Here is a 20,929-nt window from a genome sequence, read left to right on the forward strand (position 1 = left end):
TTTGTTTGAGAATTGATTTTCATTGTATTTTCGTATGCATTTATTTATTCCTGTATTTATGTATTCATTTCTTACGCCGTGTTTAGTCCTCCACATCCGTGCCTCCGGTCGGTCCCTGAACACAAAACAAACGAACTACGCTCTCCGACCGGTGACGCAAATTTCCCGCCCTCACTTCTGCCATCCTGTGTGTGTGTGTGTGTCTGTGTTCTGAAAGTCAACAAAATAGTGTTTTCACAGCTTTCACTTTGGCATATATTAACACTTCTTGTCAGTGGCTAACGATGCCTTCCACCCATGACTGGATTAACAACCCTCTCGGTGTTGTTGAGGGGATGTTTGGTAAGAGACACACCGGAACTCCACTCCTTCACGCGCGGACATGGCTACATACCAAGCTAACTGCCGCACACACATGCGGCTGTGCGTTTGCTGTCCTCCTGAGATAGTTACAAGAAGAAGTGCCGGTGTGCAGGGCTCTGAAAGTCGTTTAAAACCGCCTTAACTGCTGCTGTGCTTTGGCTGCATATATGTGTTTGATTTATGCTGTAAACGCAGCTTCAAAAGTGGTGGAACTTGTTGCTATTTCTTTATCAAAATATGAATTATTTCCAGTCCAGCTCCTCGTTAAGTCAAAGAAGCACCTTCAAAAGCGAGCAGGCACTTTGAAGCACTTGATATGTCCTGTATAAAGTCATTTAAATTAAACTTTTGCACTTATAAACAAAGAGGAAAATACTGATGATGTATTTTTATAATGCTGTCATTTATTAAATGTCATATACATTATATATTACATTAAAATGATGATTTCTAATTTGACAGGAACAGAAAATTCACCGAAATTCAGCGATTTTGATGCATCTCAATTAAATGTCTCTTTGTTGTCCTTTGTTTAGTTACACATTGAATAGTAGTCTATCCCATGCCTACTTTGTCACCATCTTTTATCTAGTGTAACCTAGCAACAAAATGAAATCTAATCTCTAACATTCTCAAAGCCAAGTTTTTTATTTTATTATAGTAACCGGTTGGTGTTTCTGTTACTTTAAATAACTATTTACATTATGATCTTTCCTAAAACATTTTTTAGCTGCTTCCCAGAACAACCCAAACTCTGGATGGGAGGTGAAAGCAGCTGAATTCTTCAAAGATCATCTGAAAGAGAAGGACGCTCATACCTGGGTAATGCAGCTCTTAGGTCCTTTCAGCAGGTGCCTGTGAGCGTCAGTATCACTTACCTCTTTTACCTCATGTAAATAACAACCACGTTCCTTTTGGAGCAGATCCCGTCTTTGAACGATGTCCCTCTGCACTACCTGAAGCCCAACAGCCTGGTGAAGTTTCGTTGTTTAATCCAAGATATGTTTGATCCGGAGTTCTACATGGGAGTCTATGAGGCCACTGATCCATCTACAAAGGCCAAAGTAAGCGTTTCCTTGTCCTTTCCTGTGCTGCTATTCATAAGTACCGCCCTTCCTTGTGCCCAGTGCATGTTTTTGTCATTGATAATGTCTTATGTCATCACATTATCATCTTATTTCACTGTCCGACCTTCCCCAGGCGTTGCGATGTGGGAAGTACAAAGACGTGACAGAATGTGGGGTAAGCCGCACCTCTGCTAAATCACTTAAAAGAGATTCATAAACACCTCTATGCAGCTTTGCTGACGGTGACGCGCGTCTGTCTCCAGGTGGATTTTGATTCCAGAAGCACTGTGACTGCAGAGAGGCAGACCTTCTACTGCGTGCCGATCCCTGGAGAAAATCCCTGGGTGAAAGAGATATCCTCGCCTGGTCCAGATTATGTTTGGAAATTCTGTGCTGCACCCATCTTGTGCCCAAGTGTTGTTGAATCCTGCTCCCCAGTTCTCCTTAATTCAGTCTCACAGCTATGCCGGCTCCAGCCAAGCAAGAGTGGTTCCTTCCACCTCGTACGTGCCAACGAGACAGAAACGCAGCTACGAGGAAGACGACGACATGGACGACATGGACACACAGCCGCAGAAGCTGAGGGAGCCGCATACCGGTATGAGCTGCTGTTGAAGTGCATGTGGGGCAAAATGCAAGAGCAGAAGCATTGTCCACTCAGTGTTTTACTGTGCTCACATGTTTTAATAGATGTAGAAGTTGTGACTTTTTTTTAAAGTTTTGCCTCTGTCACTAATGGATTAGTCTATTGATAGAAAAATAATTGATAATTTAAGAAAGGCCTTTTTTCACCTCTTTTTTCTTTCTCTGTTTTATATCATATTAAACTGAAAATCTTTGGGTTTTGACCTGAAAACAAATCATTTATTGCCTTGGAATTTGAGAAACTGGGACAGACATTTTCTGACACCTTATAGACCAAAGGATTAATCAAGAAAATAATTCTCAGAAAAAACGCTAATGGGAATATTCATCGTTAGTTGCAGCCCAAATGGGCAGGTACTGAAGTGGCCCCTGTGCAATCTGGGAAAGGTATGAAACTTTAGTAGGTGTACAGGCAGGTTGACAGACAGTCAAAATGATTACATACTTGAAATGTATTTGACACCATAGATAATCATACATACATGGTGGATTGCCATTGATGCAGACTGGTCCCCCTCTCGCTGCAGGTCCTCAAAGTCCCACAGAACAGCACGGCAATGGTGACTGTAAGCGGCAGGAGACAGAAGCTCCTTCCAGCCAGACGGCATCTGCCTCCCATCTCGACCTCAACTTCCCCCTACCGGGAGAGAAAGGCCCATCCTGTCTCGTCAAGGTGTGTCATGTCTCTGATAGAGGTACCTTTGCTCTAATCACCTCTTTATCATGGCCTGGTCAGTGATTTACATCTTGTCAAACATTTGTTCTAAGAGGGGACTTCAGAGACAGTACCACCATTATCTGCAGACTTTGTGAGTTCAGAAGCTGAAAGCTGCGTGTTGTTGGCAGGTTTACGAGGACTGGGACAGCTTCAAACTGAACGACACAGTGGAGGTGTTCGGGATCCTCTCTGTCAGCCCTGCTCTCAGTGCCCTGGCAGATGAGAAGTAAGACACAGTATTTTGATTTAATTAGGTGATCTGCGTGCTTGTTGCTCATCTTTTGGCGTGTCCACACAGAGACGCCTCCTCAAGCCTCCTGGACCCTGCCGAGTGCATGGAAACGGCAGAGGAGCAGAGAGTGCACAGCCCGCCAGCCTCGCTCGTTCCTCGTCTCCACATGCTCTATGCCAAGCCCCTGCTGCACAACAACCCCCTGCTGCCCTCCGCCACCCTGGAGGACAACAGTGCCTGTGAGGACAGATAGTAGCGTTTTGTTTTTCTTGCGTACGAACTTGATTGTGTTGGATGAAATGATTAATGAACAAACAGAGAAATGAATAATGAAAATAATCATCAGTTGCAGGTAAGATTCAATTCGTCTTTTTTCGTATCTGTGCGCCACACTGAATCCAGCTACTTTGAAACCCCTGGTCAACAAACAGGAAAAACACATTTTGGTTTCAGACATTTCCATTATGTTGAAGTTGACATGTGTTGTAAAGCTGTCCGAGAAGAAAAAAATGCAGCAAATGTTGTCCACTGTAAAGCTTTCAAAGCACACATGCCTGAAGTTGCCATAGGGATTCGCATTAACTCGTTGTCCTTCCTCCTCAGTTTTATCTTCCACCCTGAGCGAGATGGCTGCTGTCAGGGCAGAGCTGCTCACGTACTTCTCTCACATCCTCCTGGGTGATGCCCTGGCTGCTGAGTTCCTCCTCCTGCATCTCATTTCTAACGTGTACGTTCAGTTCAACCTGGAATGTCCAAGCAGGAAACCTTCCTTCTTTTTTGTGGCATCATGCTAAAACCAAATGAGATTTTTTTTTTCATTTCACAATGCGATTGATTTTTCTTGTAGGTACTCTAGACGAGATCTTCTCCCACTGGGCAAGTTCACCTTGAACCTGAGCGGCTGTCCTACTGCTGCCTCATACACTGAACGCTTCTACCAGGTCATCCAGCAGCTCGTGCCTTCTGTGAGTGAACTTCATCACCAAGCAACTGCCACTACTGCAAGGTTTGGGTACCTATTTTTGGTTGAATTAAGACATTTTCTTATCCCCCCCGCAGTCGTACTATCTGGGCATGAGCCTGCAGAATATGAACCAGATGCGGTTTGTGCCTAAGAAGGACTACGTGGCCAATCGACTAGTGAGTGGAGCCCTGCAGCTGGCCAGAAACACTTCCCTCTTCCTGGATGAAACCCAGCTGGAGCAGGGACAGCTGGACACAACAGGTGAGGCTGCTAGCAACCACGAGGGGACGACACTGAGGGGACACACTGCAGTTAATGTTCTCCTTGCAGCATGTAGACTGTTTGTATGATTTGACTGAGCTAACACTAATTAGGTTGTATCTTTTCTTTGTTTTTGTTGCGTAGGTGTTCGTAACATCACGGCCCTGGGGAACGTGATCTCGTGGCAGAAGGTTGATTATGACTTTAACTACCACCAGATGGAATTCCCCTGCAATATTAACGTGCTCGTCGCATCAGAGGGCCGCTCGCTGCTGCCGGTGAGGACAAAGAGGGACTAGGCGTGCAACTGCAGGATGAAAACTTACCCCTACCCACTGATAACTCCCCAGCATGGCCAGGGAGGGGTTAGGTTTCCTTCGGCCTCTCATGAGACGAGCCCTGTCTGACGCTGTTGGTTGTTTCCAGCCTGCGTCACACTGTCACCTCAGCTGCCATTGGCTGGCTGCAGCAACCGCTTCGGACGGCAGCTTTAGCTCAGGTCTCACTCTGTTGCAAACAGCCCGAGGAATGTGCTGTGTGCTATTCCTGTGTGCTGGTCTAATGGGTTGCCAATGGCGGCAGCTGTGTGCCACAGGAAAAATCCTGGGAGAGGCGTCAGGCTCCGCCATCTATTAGTCCTGCAGTGAAGGGCAGCATGCTGTAAACAACTCCCAGGGTTGATTAGAAGTCAGAAGAGCACGGCTGTGTTTACATTGATCAACTATCAGCCGACTATCAGCTTGACCCTCCAGCTGCTCAAGCGCTTCAGTCAGCTCGCTGAGGCTTTGCTCCTGTCTGGCGTGTTATGAAGTTTTGAGAGCACGCCAAACTAGGCGTACACACAGCAGACATAGCCCGCTTTTGCACAGCAACACGTGAAAAATAAGAAAACAGATGCATTTCTATGTGTAAAGTTCTTCCCAGGCAACCTGTCAATATTTCTTTCTGTGTAACTCCACAGTCAGACTGCCAGATACACCTAGAGTCTCAGGTCACTCCACCCCACATGGAGGAGTATCTGAGCAGCCTCCACATGCATCCACAGGCGTCACAGCTGAACAAGTTCAGGATGTACCTGAGCGTGGCCCGGCTGCTTGACTACAGTATCTCTGATGAAGTGACAAAGGTGAGACATGCTGTCGTCTGAGGAACAAAACAGGACATCAGTATAATAACTTTGAACTAGTTGCTTGCAGGTTAGTTGTTCCTTCACGTATCCAGCGTGTGTGTGCGTGTGTGTTAGATTGTCCTTTAACCACTTGTCCTTTTCTGGTGTCTTCAGTCAGTTGAGGATGACTTTGTAGATATGAGGAAGGACGACCCCCAGAGCATATCTGCCGAGGACCTCCACAGGATGCTCGTGGTGGCGAGGTGGGCTGTGATAAAGTTTTATATAAGCTCTTTTACTTGGCATTTCTTTCCTTTTTATGTAGTGATAATTGTGTCTAATAACAGCCTGTAAGTGTTAAACACAACAAGTCTTTATGACTAACCATAGAAATGCAAGATATGACATAACCAGGGACTATCGCTTTCTTGGTCAGTGCAACCAAAATAGTTGTTATATACTTGGCCAGGAAACTGTAGTGTTATCGCAGTATTTAGAGCAATACTGTCTGATGTGTCTTACTGGGACTCTATCCGCAGGTTGCTGTCTTTGAGTCTGGGACAGACCTCTTTATCCACAGACAGCTGGTTGAGAGCCAAACACATCGAGATGCTGCGGAGGAGCCGGATGGAGCAGCACAAGTGTGTCAACGGCAACGAGCCGTGATCACACAGAGAGAAGACAAGATGGCTTATGTTTTTCTTTTTGATACCTAAAAAAAAGTTTGTAATAAAGATGTTTTTCATGTCATAGTTCACATTGTGTTCAACTTCTTTACAATACAAGTTGCAGATAAGATTTATAGATTTTCACCTTATGGGATTAATGGGTGTCAGTGTACATTATGTTGCCTTGGAGACTGTTACTTGATTTGACAATAAACTCAATGCAACACTTGCAAGCTTCCTAGACAAAAGTGTACAGTGCACTTTGTTATTAAGTAACACACCCAGAGGGGATAAGAATAAATAAGATACTTTAATATACAATACAATCTCAGTACACCGTGGAAAATGACAAAGTAAGTTGGTAAATAGGAAAGATGACCACAGACTTTCAGATGAAATGGTGCCAATGCTCGAAAAAATGTACTTAAAAGTGCAAATCGAATGCTGTAAGACCTCTAGTCACATGATAATGTGTCAGGACCCGGGTTCATAATGGGAGGAGGGGACAACCACAGACAACTGAACAGGTGGCTGCAAAAGCACTTGGAGTAAAAATAAAAGGAAAGGAGGAAAATCTCACCCAGCAAATAGAACTACCAGCTTTTGCATATAAAAACCAGACACCAACACTCTAGCATTGTGGTCTATATTGGGAATGTTGAGGACTATTGTTCCTTTTACCTTAACACAGCACATTTGGAATAGAATAAATGTCTGATCTGCTTGAGAACTGCTCCAGTGTTTGCAAGACTGCAGGAAGTTAAAAAACAACAAAAAATACACACCTTTTAACCTCTGCATTACAACTTTGCATTACAGCTATTACCTTAAAGCTTTTGGCAGCACCACACACTTTCAGCAGACTTTAATAACTATCAAATGCAGCACCTACAAAGCAGCCAAGGCTACAATCTCAATTAACACAATTAGAATTCGATACAATAGATCAGTATCCTACTTCTGCTGGTGAGCAAGCTAAATTCAGAAAACAGGCAAATATAACAGAAACTAATGAAACATGTAAGCATTTATCTTGGGGTATTTCAGCTTGAACCAGCAAACCATTTCATTATTATTTATCATAAATAGACACAGATATACAAAGCAGTGTGGTAAGGTTCATTATAATTTCTTCTGGAGGACTGTAACGAGGTCACGCTGGATATTAACAAGAGACTTATGAGGCTAAACCTCCCTTCTTGAGGTTAACGGAAAAACATGTTCAATGTAACAATGTTTACAGCTCCATTGCACATAAATATAACTAGGGCTCTAAGGCGAGCGCTCCTAAACACCAGCAGCAGCAGGGATGCTCTAACTCACACATATTGTAGTACATACATCTCCAAAACCTGCTCATTTCCACGGATAAGGTTTGTGCCAGTGGAAGAAATATCCCAAGATAAAGCTTGATGACATACAGTAACCCTGAACATGATCTTTTATACAGTACACCAAATGTAACATGTAAGAATGGACTTTTAAAAAAAAGGTAGATTTTGCCATAAATACCTGATTTACATAATCCCATTTCAATTCCCTGCTAAGGCAAATATTCTTTCAGTTTTGGGAGTGCATAAAGCGTCAGTGTTTCTAATAATTGGATGGGTGTAATTGCATATATTACCTACTATATGCTACTCACCTGTCTTTGTCAAACATGCAATGTCACTATACAACGCTGGCTGAAAAACCCTCATTGTTAATTAGTACAACCATTAGTTATTTCAGTACATTTATCTATAAAAACGACTCCAACCAGTAGTTTTCTGGTTATTCATAGTTAGCAATGACAGTACACAGCGTTCTTTTTAAAATATAATCCTCATACCTCTTTGAACATATTAAGAGGCCACCCTACCTATCAATACAAAAGCTTAAGGGAAGGCTCTACTCGGGGAACAGATACGATACTCACTGTACATATCAACAACCAGGATCCCCTTACTAAGGTCTTGTGTAGTAATTATTTCTATAACGGTATATCTTCTAAGTTACACTTGACAACATTGATATTACATAGGATAACTACGTACAGTATGTCGTCTGGCTAGTTTCTGACAGCTATACAAAGGGTAATAGTTAACATAGAATTGTCCTTTAGTTTTCACAGAAGAGATTTGGTCGGAGTCTACAGCAACTGTTACAGATTGAAGGTTGTTACGGGATCTACTGTATATCACAGATGCCAATAAGTGACCTGCACATACGGGGTGACGTACAGTACGTGATAAAGTCGGATTGGTCTTTCAACATACAACTAATGTTTACCTGCCTTGTCAAAATCCGCTACCATGCAATCACTGTGACATGTTTACATGCACAAACGTACTCAGAATTGTCAACTTGTTACACTCAATCAATTCTCTGGAGTGGACAGATTCTAATGTCTGGAACCAGGCAAACTCCGCATACCACTCTGGAAGTGCATGAGTTAAAACATCTAAAAATATTTAGTCTTATGTATTGTTATTTTTTTAAAAAGGTTATCCTTATCACAATGTCTTTGATAAGAAAACTGTACTTACACAACTATTTCCTTTACTATTAGCTTGCTGGAGTGATGTAGGAATTGGATGTAAATATACTCAAGCAAATGTTCTACTGTATAAAATGTAACATGGGAATCATAACACAATTGATTAATAAACACCTGACATTGTGCAGGGTTACGTCACAAAAAAGGAATACGAGCTGGAAGTCCCGTAGATGAAACAAAAAACTGAACTAGACAATCAGTACTCTCTTAATTATGTGCATGTAAACATGGTCACTGTCATGTTGTCATCATTATCATGGGCAATTTCAACTAAAGGGAAAATTTAGGAGCGCATTTCTTGGCCAAGTAGTGCGATGTGCAAGCTTTTGCTACTGCTACCATACAGAAAGTTTCTACACAACGTACGACTACAAAAACCTGCTACAAGGAAAGCACTAGATCTGAATGATCCTGGTCTGGCACTGTGTAAACATTGCCTTCAGCTCGCTCTCCTGGGCCTCGTTGACAGTATCTGGCTCTGGGCTCTTCTGTACCTTTGCCACGGCAAAGTTGATGCCCTGGGTGAGTCCCGCCTGGGTGAGGCTGGCCACCTGGACCATGGAGCTCTTGATCTTGGCAAAGGGGGACACCACTCGGCTGCCGTTGCTGTCGGCAGGTGAAGGGCCGAGGCTGCCCTCAATCTGTGAACACAGACTCCTCTGAGAGCCTCCTGAGGCCGCAGAGCTGGGCTTTTGGACGGTGAGGAGGTTGGAACCGGAGGTAGTGGAGTCAACGTCTAGCTGGGATGGCCTGGGGAGCTGGGCCTCCTCCGGCTCGTGCTGCAGCTCCTTGTTTGGCTGCTTGTATGAGTCTGCTAGGGTCTTATTCTGCACAGGCACCACAGGGTTGAGTGGAGGGGCAGCAACTTGAGGCTGCTCTCCAAACACCTCAACTGGTTTGGTTTGTGCATCCTGGACAAACTGGTGGCAGTAGGCATCAATAGGAGTACCAAAGTCAATCAGAATGGCTTCTTCAGCCACCGAGGCCGACCCTGGGGACTTGTCATCGCTCACTTGAGAGGAGATTTCCAGGGTGTCGTCACAGCCAGTGACTCGGATAACAGAGGGGATATTTAGCTCCACGCTGTTAATAGACTGGGAGCGACTGCTCAGTCGTGGGTTTGATGCTACAATGCCGCAACTGGGCAGCACATAGTCCACGTTTTCTAAAGATCCGGTACACGGGTGCTCTGGGTCAGAATTATAGGAGTCAGAGTCGTCGGACATTTCAGAGTGCCTGTCACTGATATCTTTTAGGGCTCCTGTGCCAGGGTTGTTATCCGATGTTTCCAAGCTGCTGTCCGACTTCCACAGGTTGACATGCATAGTTGGCTTTAGGAAATTGACTTTTACATCAGGCTTAGAGAAGGTGCCCAGCTTCCCGAGGGGCTTGAAGGGGCCAATGTTTACGTTCGTCTTGGTCTGTTTCACTTTCTGATTGAGAGAGGAGAATTTGTTGAGGAGGAAACTTTTGCCCTGAGCTAGACCAGAGCTACCCTGGACCTGGTCAGCGGGTTTGTTCTGGATGCCCATTATATCCTCGTGAGGTTTACTCTGCCGCCTGGAACACAAATACAAACAACCCACAGCTCTTGTCATTGGTTAAAAGTTCAAATTGCCTTCAAATGTTTACCTTGATTACATTGAAATATCTGTCAAATGCTAATCATCTTATTGCCAATAAATTAGTACTCACCTCTCCAGCCTCTTTTCAACCACAAGCAGGTCCAGCCCCGTGGATTGTTTAGTTATGCGAAGCATCTCAGCTATGCATTGCAATGTGTCTGAAATATGTCACAATGCAAGTCTCATACAAGACATAAAAGGTTTCTTTTTCAGCCATTTAAGGAATTTAAAGAATTAAAATCCTACCTTTTCCATCATCCTCAGGATTTCGTGTTGCTGCTCTCAGTGTGTGAAAGTATCCACTTGTCTCTTCACTCCTGTAGTGCAAACGCATACAGCAGAACTTTGGTTTCCCAAACAAAGTAGGCTCTGGACCTGCAAAAGAAAGCCCAATTTGTAACTTCCATATTTTGTGATGGGTTTCCCGTGAATGAATCATGAGCGAAGATATTGCTAAAAGGTCACAGTGAAACTGTTCAGCACACTTTCGGGAAGTGTTGGGTGACTCAGTAACTGTAGAACTCTCACTTCTCCTTCGTGTCTAACTTCTTACCAATTTCGATCTTTTCCAAACCCTCTAAATTGAGGCGTTGGTACTGGTTGACTTTGTCCGCTTCTTCATCATAGCTACAGGGAAAAAAATGCAAACATAAGTGAATCTATAAGACCTATAAAAAGAATGTTGTTGATTGAAAGTCAGACGTACTAAGCAATGTAGTAGGCTTTATCAGACAGAAGCAGCAGCACATCCACATCTTTGCTGGTTGCATCGACGAGGCTGGTAGGAAATGAGAAAACAGAATCCACAAATCAAAATCATGAAAACAACACTTCAGAAACTACTGGAAACATGGTGTAAATAGTAGACAGGGCAGCTAACCTCATGTCACAATTGATGAGGGCCCAGCCTCCGTGAAACTTCTCATCATCAAGCAGCAAAAGCTGCATGTAGGTCTGCAGCAGCAGGCTGACCTGCTCCTGAGCTCCCCTCTGGCTCTCTATCTCTTTCTCTTCATGCTCCTTCTCCTTACTGAAGATGGAGTACAGGTCCTCTGTCACTGGCAGGCCCATCATTAGGTCTGCAGGGAGAGGCCGAGCATTTAGAAGAGTCAATCAAGGGCAGATTTAGGGGCAACATTGGTACAAATGCATACATACAGCTATAATATGGGTGTTTTTCCATACCAATGACTGCTTGTCTATATGCATCCCTGAAGCGGTTCAGATAGTAGCGGTTGGCTGAGTTCACGCCATCCTTCATCACACCAGCCAGTCTCCTCTCCCCTGTCCTGGTGAAATCTCCCTAAAACAGTTCATACAGCGTCTGTTAAATAAATCTTTTGACTTGTGATACTGTGACTTCTGTGCAAAAGGCTCAGTCCATATGCACCCTGCTGTTAGACAAAGTGTTTGTCTCAACGGCTTAAACTATTCACTCAACAACTGCCTGTGAAAGACAGACGTTACCTTGAGCGCTGCTGTGCCTGCGTACTGTCTGCTGATGGTGTCTCCATTGTTGGCCCACATGATCTGATAAATCTTGTAGCATTTTTGAGGCAGAGGCTGCTCTGGAGGCATCACACCCAGTTTCTTCAGCTGCAGAAGACAAGAGGCCTATTTTGTCAATGGGGATGCTGTCAAAACTCTTGAGTACATGGTGATGCTTCTGTTTCCGTTTGCACTGCATCAGGAGGAAAGATCAGGCTATATTTATTTTTTAACCATTCACACTCGTATTTGCTCACTAAATGTAAGCCAAGATGATGATGATGGTGGAATCCCTGGATTTGTAGAAAGCTTAAAAGATGTTGAGTGTAAAAACTATGGTTGTGTTGCACACAAGATCTATTCTGCTATCTTTTCTGTACGAGCATCAAAGGTCACATGTGTGATCCGAGGAGCAAATATGTGCAGATGTCAGTAATCTGTTGTATAAACAATGAGCTAGGTGCCAACAAACTAACAGAGACAAGGATTCTTATTGCCAAGTGAATCTGGTGAATCACACTTACACTGTTTATAAAGCGCTTTATAATCTCAGTTTTAGAAAGCAGACATATCAAATATGTCAATGATGATGTGGATTATTCTATAGTATTAATGCTGGTTTCATTTATAACTCAAACCTTATTTTATATGAAGCAACAGCAGTGTAAAATGTCATAATTAGCTTAGGAATGTCACAATGACCCTGACCTTTGACCTACAAAAACTTATCAGTTCATCATTGAGTCTTACGGCACTTTCACACCCGATAGTCCGTTTCTGGTCCATATGGAAAATTAATAGGTTTTTTTCAGCTGGTCTGGTTCGCTTTCAGACCTATTCATTTGATCTGGTCCGAAATCAGTTGTGACGTGCTGGCTGAACCAAAATGTAGCTGCACGTTGGCTCAATACAGGTTGGGGAGAAAAAAAATGGGGGGAAAAAGCACCTCACTAATAAGTCTGATGTGTCTGGGGTGGGCGCACTAATATAGATCCTGAACAAGATCAAATGAATAGGTGTGAAAGTGAACCAGATCAGCTGGAAAAAAAACAACGTATTAATTTCCGCATCTGGTACACACCAGGGAAGTGGACTAGAAACAGACTCAGGTGTGAAAGAGCCTTAAGTGGACGTTGATGATAAAGCTGAAGACACTCCCTACAGGGGTTCCTAAAATATTGCTTTAACAAGAATGGGATTTACGCACGGATGGACGGAAAAATATATAGACAAAAGGAAAACATAATGCTTATGATCATGTCTATCAACAGCACAGAGGCATGAAAAAACCTATATTAAAAGAATATTTGATTATAGCTATTCCTTACATATTTCAGCTCCCAGGAGAACAATTAGTTTTACAGGGGTCTAGGCTCTGAGCAGTTACATTTATTTAGCTATTTTTTGTTGATGAGCAATGTAACTTTCAGTCTAAAAGGTCATTGGTGCAGGAAATAGTCAATTGAATTTGGAAAGCAGCACCTACGGTGTACAGCACACCTACACAGTAACAAACGTTAAGTGCTGTGAGTAATAATTTATGTACATTTATTTGCCTGGGTCTAGAGAAGGGACGGCTCTCACCTGCTGTTCCATCACCGCCCGAGCTAAAGCAGCCTGGACCACGTTGGTCCTGTCAAGACAATCCATACAGTTGACTCTAAAGATACCCTCCTGCTTGCAGATGACTCCGGCCTGATCCACCCTGACAAAGGAATATATATTTATAACAGGATGCATCCACAGAATTATAATCTTTAAAGTTTTACTCCATAAGATTTGAGATATCTTGTTTATACCAGCCTCTTTGGCAGTAAGATGTAATTGCAGGCCAGCCTGTTCTTTCAGAGCCTCCACCTTGTCACGTTCATGGTCTCTATATTTTGCTCTTTTGTAAACTTTATTGAAACACATTCACTTCTCTACTTCCAGCCTATCACCTATATGTTACCCTCTTAAATCCACAGACACACAGACACGCTCCTATTACACTTCTCTCCTTACTACAAGCCTGTCTCGAGTTGAAAGTTCCCAATTTCCGATTACAAGTGAACGCAGCATAACGTTAGTGACGAGCCGACAGATCAACCGCCGTCAGCAGCTTCGCTAACATGGCAGCTTATTTACATTTAGCCCACGAATGTTGCCACAGTCACAGCTATTGAAATAATCAGCAAAAGGCAAGTAGAAGTGCTTTTATATGTGATCAGTCACTATTGTTTTAATTCACTCTTTGATGGATAGTAACTTAAAAGACAATTAAATAGATGAAAATCTTACAGAGTACAACTTTAACCCAACAATAAAAAGGATTACTGACATTCACTATAGACTACCAGTGGTTCATTATTGTTTTCTAACAAAACAAAACCATGCTCCAGTGAAGATAAGAGTGCATATCATCAGCATTTCTGTGAAAATTACAAATACTGACATGACACTTACCAGGCCCACTTCATGTCAGTGATGATATCAGAGATTGCATCTGTCAGTACTTGCACGTTCTCAAACTTCATACCTCGGCTGAGAAACAGGATATAAGAAGGATAAAGGGGAAGGAAATGCAACGTTGTATAGAATAGGACGACTACATTTATGAACAAGTTATCCTGCTGAGGAGAGCGTTTCTCTTACCAGTGCTCATGAAAGTCAAATGAAACATATGTGAGGTTTGAGTTGTTGTAAAGCAGGACTTGCTTGAGATATGCGTCACCAATTATCTTCTCCCTTCCACTTTGATCCACTAAGTTAATGATGACCTGAAGAAGACAACGAGTGCAGCCATTTAACCTTGTGTACAGCATTTAAACCTTTTCGGTGGAAACACACTTAGATGCTAAATGTTAGAGGAATGACAATTACATTGGCACTTTTACCTAGTGTGGCGATGACAAAACATGTCATCAATTCTAGTCAGGAAGCTCTGACATGAAGCACGTGGCAGTTCACAGGTGGCAGAATATCCACAGTGATGGTAATAAAAACAATCCTAACACAATAACTATGCTAAGAACATAACCAAGCACATACTCTGACAAAGCAAACCCACCTGCGTCTTGTAGAGTTTAAGCTGTTCTTCAAAGTGAGCAGAAAAGTAAGACATGGTCTCCTTCTCTCCTGAAACAGAAAAATATGGTTACAAATGATTTCCATATCATTTAATCTGACACCAACAGATCAAGTTTGCAAAGACAAATGCTTTTTCCTCAAAAGGGATAGTTACCTATCCATAGTCAGTGTGTTACCTACAGAAGACAGTGGTCTGTCTGCTTCTTTAAAATGGGGGCATGCCAACTGCTCTCTTCAAAAGGTAATACACACACTATGGAGAAGTACCTCATACATCCACACTTCTAAAACATGAGAATTATCCCTTTAAGAAAGAGGTCCCAGTCAAAGGATAATTTCACAGACAAGTGGAGCAAAGACCAATGACTAACAAGATAACTATATTTGATTGATATGCAAGACCCCCAAACACTGAAAGTGAACACTGGTACTGAATGAAATGTCTTTTTCAAGGTACAACTACAAAAAACAAACAAAGCCTCTGAGAGACCCTATTTATATGGCTTTATGCAAGATAATCAAGTTCAGCTGACCTTTCTCTAAGCGTGGCCTGGGATTGTAGCGGTACCCTGCCTGGCTCCAGAAGACAGGCACGGAGCCACGAGTCTGCACAAAAGACAGAGTGTGGCTGTGCACGTGGATCAACTGCTCTGTCTCCACATAGTTAGCCACATGGCCATCGGTATCCACTCCTCTGCGTTTGTACCGCATCCCTTTGAGGAAGGAACGCATCAACACTATTCAGATTATTTATATCACAGATCATGCTTCACTTGAAGAGAACAAAAACTAAAATTGTCTGTCGAGTGATTCAAAGCTTATAATGAAAGAAGCTCTACTTATGTGGGAACAGCAAACCCTATTTACACAACTGAACATTAACCATATGCTTGGGCTGAATCAGAGTTCAGGCATGTTCTTCCTCTAGGTCAAGCCAATCGTAACTATAGCACTACCTGCACGATGACGGCTGCGTCTGGAGATAAGGGCCACGGTGAAGCGGGGATGGATGTCATCAACGCAGGTGACCTCCTGTGGTGGAGTCTCAGGGCTGCTCCTCTCCTCGTCAGATGTCTCGTTGTAGTTCACCACCAGCTCCTCCACCTGTACAAAGCCCTGGATGATTGGTATCACCCAGAAGTCCACCTCTGGCACCTGGGGCATTCAAGGGGGTAAAAATAACATCAATTAGACAATTAGATTAAAATGCTATTTGTCAGGCTGTTAAGGAAGCACTTTGCATCCACCGAGTAGATGATCTTGCAAAACTCAGCGCTGTTACCCCTTTTTTTACTGAGCATTTGCATACTCTTCTGATTAAGCTCTGGTAACTATCTGCACATATAACTGCCACCCTTACACAGCAGGGCCAGCTACGCTCATTGAGCTGACAGTTGTAAGGAAAGACAATGACAGCAATTGTCAAAGAATCAAATCTGGGCAAAATGCATTTGTTCAATTTTAAAATTGAGAGAAACAAATAACTGTGCCACTTCTTATTTCTGTGTGGAAGAAAAAATTCACCTGAAGGTCAATAAGGTCTTGGATCATGTGTTTATTCCAGAAGAAACGGTCATCCACCTTTCAAAAAGAATGAAAACCACTGTCAATTAGATGAAAGGACTTTTAATACATAAATATGTCAAAGAAATAAGGCAATGAGTTGTGTGATGTGTTTCTCTCCACACCTGTTTCCAGAGGGGTAAGCTGGATTTATCAGAGTCCCCCTGACGTTGCACAGTGTTTGTCAGGTCGTAGGTCATGCTGTAGTAGAAGGAATCGGAGTCCATGAATACCTTGTACAGCTCATCCAACAGCCGCCTCTCCAGACGCTCCTTCTCTTTATTTTCCTTGACCTGGAAGGCAGGGGAATACTGGATTGGGTGTGTGGATAGAAAAGAGTAGTAAGTTGTAAAGCAAAGAAGCTAGAATCCTCTGAGAACTTCAAAGACTTTAGAAGGTTGAAAGATTGAGAAAAAAACAACCTTTTTCTTGATGGGCACAGCCACATTAGATTTGATCTGGCTGAAGGTTTTCATCAAGAACTTTGACTCATCTGGAGACGGGGCCAGTTTTTCTGGTTTGTCGATTCCAAAGTGATGTTTCTTACAAAGCTGAAAAAGAGAGACCTCTATCAGAGCAATGCAATTACATAAACATGGGCGAGATATTTAGAACGTTTATAAATTGGTCAATTTGGTACCAACTTTGATTTGTCAAAACAACAACACACAGAAAGTGTACTAGTACCCACTAGAAACAGCCAAAAACAATACAATACTCTATATAGTTCTCATGTACCTAAACAAAGGCAGCAAAGAGTCTAATAGCTACATTGAGCTATAGGATATCTAGGCACGACAGGGCGATGATCATTCTGCAGTACAAGGAAATTGTCCAACAGGATGGGGTCTAAAAGTCTATTCAAGAACGATCCTCCTCCTCCGTGTTTACTTACTGGAAAATATTCTGTCTCACCATCCATGAAGCTCCCCTGAAAGACTGAAATCTTAGAAATATTCAACTTCCTGTCTGATCTATTACGTTGATTATATGTCGGCATACAATTTTCACATCAGATCTTATAATAAAAACCTATGATAGAAAAACAAGCACTGTAATAATGATTGTCTGTGGAGGGGCTGAGGACATGGACACTGCTTCTCATGTCTTATTACAGTATTGGTGTACACACCTCCAGCTCAAGCTCCTGAGGCTCTTCATCAGACAGAGGAATGACAGCTATTTTGGTGATCTTGTAGACTTTGTGGTTGCCTGGTAAAGTGCCCACCAGTGCTTTCTGGCGGATTAATACAAGGCCCAGAGGAAGGTCTGCAGAGAGGAGAAAGAAGAAGGGGAAGTTGCATCATGGGTGCAGAATTCCTCACATTCTGAAAGGTGTGAAGAAGCAGCTGCACCAGGCAATTAACTGCACATTTTTCTTATACGGTAACATAAGACATCTGATGAATAAATATCAAACCATGTTAATATATACATCTACCCTGAAGCCCACAGAGGCACGGCAACAAATAATTCAGATTTATCATCAGTTGAATCATCACCAACAGCTCACTCCTCTTCATAACTACATGCATTTCAAAAGTACTTTAACACATTTTTTCACACCTTTACTTGTGAGTAGGAAACATGCTAAGAAGCACTGGATGATTTGGTAACTCAAGCATCCAGGGCACACAGACAGGATATACTGGTAAGAATGTGTGTGTGCTCTGTGCAAAAAAAAATAAACAGCTGAGGGTGAAATGTTCAAATATTTTTCATTCTCCACTTACCTGTGTGAAGCTGTATCTTTCCAATGATGCCTTCTACCAGACCCAAACACACTGGATTCCAGGCTAACAACAGGTCTGTTGCTGAAACGGAAATATGAAGGTGAAACGTCAGAACAGTGGTGTAGCAAGGACAGCTCAGCAAAACATGCTAGAGGCCAGATAAGCAGACAGGGTTAAAAATTAATTACATACGCAAGCAGAGGAGCGTGTAGGCCACTTTGTTTATCGAGGCCTAGAGTTATCACTTCAAAGATTGGAGCATGTGCACCCTTTTTGTCAGAAACTGCTAAATATTCACACCAAGAGCTTAACCTTTAACTTAACCAAACAGAAAGCATCTCAAAATTGTCGTGGTTGGGTGATTTCCTGTTACAACACCAAAATGAGTTTTAAATACCAAGTTCAACACTCAAAACTTGAAGAATTTGTGGAGTCACTGCGGCTGGGCTAAATGCAGTAACCACTAACTGACATCTCCATGCCCTTACAAAAGTCTGGTGTCATTTTATTGAAGAGAAAAAATAGCCTCTGCTAACGTTTTCAAACATGCTTAAAGTTGGCACTGCACAAACTCAGTGACTAAAAGGTTTGCAGGAATGCTTAGCACTGGTGACGGATTAAACATCAGAGTGGGGAAAATTGGAAATGTGTGAGGGGTGTGGTTACGGGTGGAGAGCATCAACTGTGGGCAGCCTAAGACAATGAGTCTTCCTGTTCCTTCCACCAGCCAGAACATTTCATGTGCAGAAGAACGGTCTGTGAGGGCCCCTCAGGAAAGGGATCAGTAAAAAAATAAAAATAAATAAACATTACAAAAATGAGAGAAAATAACAACACCACTTCACTCAGAAAGTGTAATACAGGACTTCGCTGTGCGCTTCAGAGTGGAGTGGAAACACAGTGAGGAGTGGAAACCCTTTTTCCAATTAAATAATGAAACAGTTGTGCAACTAAAAACCTGTTCAGGATGGCTGCACAGCCATACAACTTCGACTGACACCGAGGACAACACGCAGCGCCTTTCCGGTGACTCTAATGAAACTTCTTTTAATTCAGCAGTTCTTTCGACTGAGCTGGGGATATGTAATTCCCACAGCCCACTGTATGTCATTCATTGGCAATTCTTTGTCACAGGTATGAGCCACAGCAGCAGTACTCACTTCTGTAATGTGACCAATGGCAGGAGCTGCTTTAACATGCCTGTACCTGTATTTATTGTACTACATAATACATCATAATGGCGTAATAGCTTTCTGACAATTCACCATATTACAATAGTACATCTGTCATAAATCAAGAACATCATGTGAGAGCCAAAACTGTCATTTCCACCCCTTTACACACCTGTACTGTGTCAGGTTGCTGAAAGAAGAACTGGAGGGTCGCATTAACCCCACCGTAACAGGCAAAGAAAGAAGTTTGGAGTGTGTTTGGGGTGTTGGCACTACGGAGTGAAAGCTTGGGCGAGGATTTCCAGAATTAGGAATGGCGCGTGTAACCATGTTTTCTTTGAAACACACACACCGTGTTTTGCTTCACGCAGCTGTATCATTGAGAGCGGCTACATGATAGCGTTTATTTCAGAGATTAACAAGCGACAATTACGGGTGTGGGAGATTAGACTAAACCGCTGAGGTGTTGTATACAACATCAGTATGGTCATGTTTGTCACCTCCACACAGGCCGAGAAACACACAGCTTTTATGTCACTCTTATAGCTAATACAAATATGAGTTTCAGCAGGTAAAGGGCCGGCTGTGGTAGAGAAAGCTGTCCTCCAGTACGTACCAGGTCTGACGGTCATGGTCCCGTCTTTTCGGCTGCACCACAGAGCTCGGTCCCCGCTCTGGAGGATGTAGTCGTCTTTGGCTTGGAACAGCTCCATGTCGTCCATTTATTTGCGTGAGACAAAACGCCGAGCAGCCAGGTGCAGGTAATTATCAACTTCCACGTCTTCTTCTTGGAGGTGAACTGTAGCGAGCCAGAGAGAGAGACTGGCTAGCCACAGTTAGCTCGTGCCCCGCAGGCGGGTGAGCTACGGGAGCTATAGCTACCTCGCGAGCTAACAGCAGCAGCTGGATGTGTGTCGGGTGTGTTTGTCCCACAGATGAGCATGCTGCTTATCTAATCCCATTCCCACCGGAGGAGCAGCCCTTCCCACAGTCACGCCGGACAGAGAGAAGGGGCAAAGACACATGAACGAGTAGGACGGTCTCCCAGCTGCTGCCGCTGCGTGCAGTCCCAGACGAGCCCGACCGTTTCCTGCTCTAAACAATAACACGTGACCTGCTCCGTCACCGGTGCACGGTTCAGGTGCGCACACTCTTCACCCTGTGTCTATGACGGAACTCAACAATACATAACACTTAGACCCAAATATATCATTTCAAAATTTGAACATGCTAACAAACCAGTTTCAATCCGTAACAAAGTCCCTTCCTTACTTTAATGTCGTCACAGAAGAGTTTAATGTTTACATAAAAACCTTGTCACTGATGCTAAACAGAATACACATACTTGTATTGTACAATGCTGTACTACTAATTTTCACTAACCCAAGAATACACAGTGCCTTGCCTATATATTTATTTTGATATATATATATATATATATTAAACTATATTTTATTTATAGATATTTGTATATACTTCCTTAATACAGTCCCTTTATCTGTGGGTTTCTGTTTCTATGAACATTCTGATTGTTTCAACGCCCTGATGGTCTGTACTCTTTCAATTGTGAAATAAAGAAATAAAAAAACAAACAGACAAAAAACACTTAATTCTGCTTCAATCACAATTTTTCTCCTCCCAAAACTTTATTATTAGGAATAACGAGTGTATTACTGTTAGGAATACGTCTCTTTTTTATTCCAAATGGATTGAC

General features: G+C 42.9%; 2 protein-coding genes across 3 annotated transcripts; one reads left to right on the top strand and one right to left on the bottom strand.

Annotated features, from left to right (window-relative positions):
- The first annotated feature begins 205 nt into the window (after positions 1 to 205).
- Positions 206 to 6,097, top strand: mcmbp (minichromosome maintenance complex binding protein). The gene is made up of 16 exons (XM_083923246.1): positions 206 to 342; positions 1,094 to 1,185; positions 1,287 to 1,427; positions 1,564 to 1,605; positions 1,694 to 1,783; positions 1,890 to 2,028; positions 2,603 to 2,748; positions 2,922 to 3,019; positions 3,092 to 3,264; positions 3,629 to 3,752; positions 3,873 to 3,990; positions 4,085 to 4,250; positions 4,395 to 4,528; positions 5,212 to 5,376; positions 5,533 to 5,621; positions 5,898 to 6,097. The coding sequence occupies exons 1-16, from the start codon at positions 285 to 287 to the stop codon at positions 6,022 to 6,024; spliced, it is 1,902 nt and encodes a 633-aa protein (XP_083779372.1). The 5' UTR covers positions 206 to 284; the 3' UTR covers positions 6,025 to 6,097.
- Positions 6,098 to 6,407: 310 nt separating this feature from the next.
- inpp5f (inositol polyphosphate-5-phosphatase F) lies at positions 6,408 to 20,274 on the bottom strand. Of its 2 annotated transcripts, none has more exons than XM_083922930.1 (20): positions 19,832 to 20,274; positions 18,044 to 18,124; positions 17,443 to 17,579; positions 16,733 to 16,861; positions 16,436 to 16,603; positions 16,272 to 16,328; positions 15,704 to 15,902; positions 15,281 to 15,460; positions 14,728 to 14,795; positions 14,313 to 14,437; positions 14,124 to 14,201; positions 13,263 to 13,383; positions 11,658 to 11,786; positions 11,376 to 11,493; positions 11,071 to 11,269; positions 10,897 to 10,968; positions 10,744 to 10,817; positions 10,437 to 10,565; positions 10,261 to 10,348; positions 6,408 to 10,125 (listed from the first exon to the last, which is right to left on the bottom strand). In XM_083922930.1, the coding sequence occupies exons 1-20, from the start codon at positions 19,935 to 19,937 to the stop codon at positions 8,961 to 8,963; spliced, it is 3,423 nt and encodes a 1,140-aa protein (XP_083779056.1). In that variant the 5' UTR covers positions 19,938 to 20,274; the 3' UTR covers positions 6,408 to 8,960. The 2 variants fall into 2 exon arrangements, with proteins under 2 accessions (XP_083779056.1, XP_083779055.1); XM_083922929.1 differs by having other exon boundaries at positions 16,436 to 16,621.
- Between the last annotated feature and the right edge of the window lie 655 nt (positions 20,275 to 20,929).

The sequence above is a fragment of the Echiichthys vipera genome (assembly GCF_963691815.1).
Source record: "Echiichthys vipera genome assembly, chromosome: 11".
NCBI classification, from domain to species: domain Eukaryota; kingdom Metazoa; phylum Chordata; class Actinopteri; order Perciformes; family Trachinidae; genus Echiichthys; species Echiichthys vipera.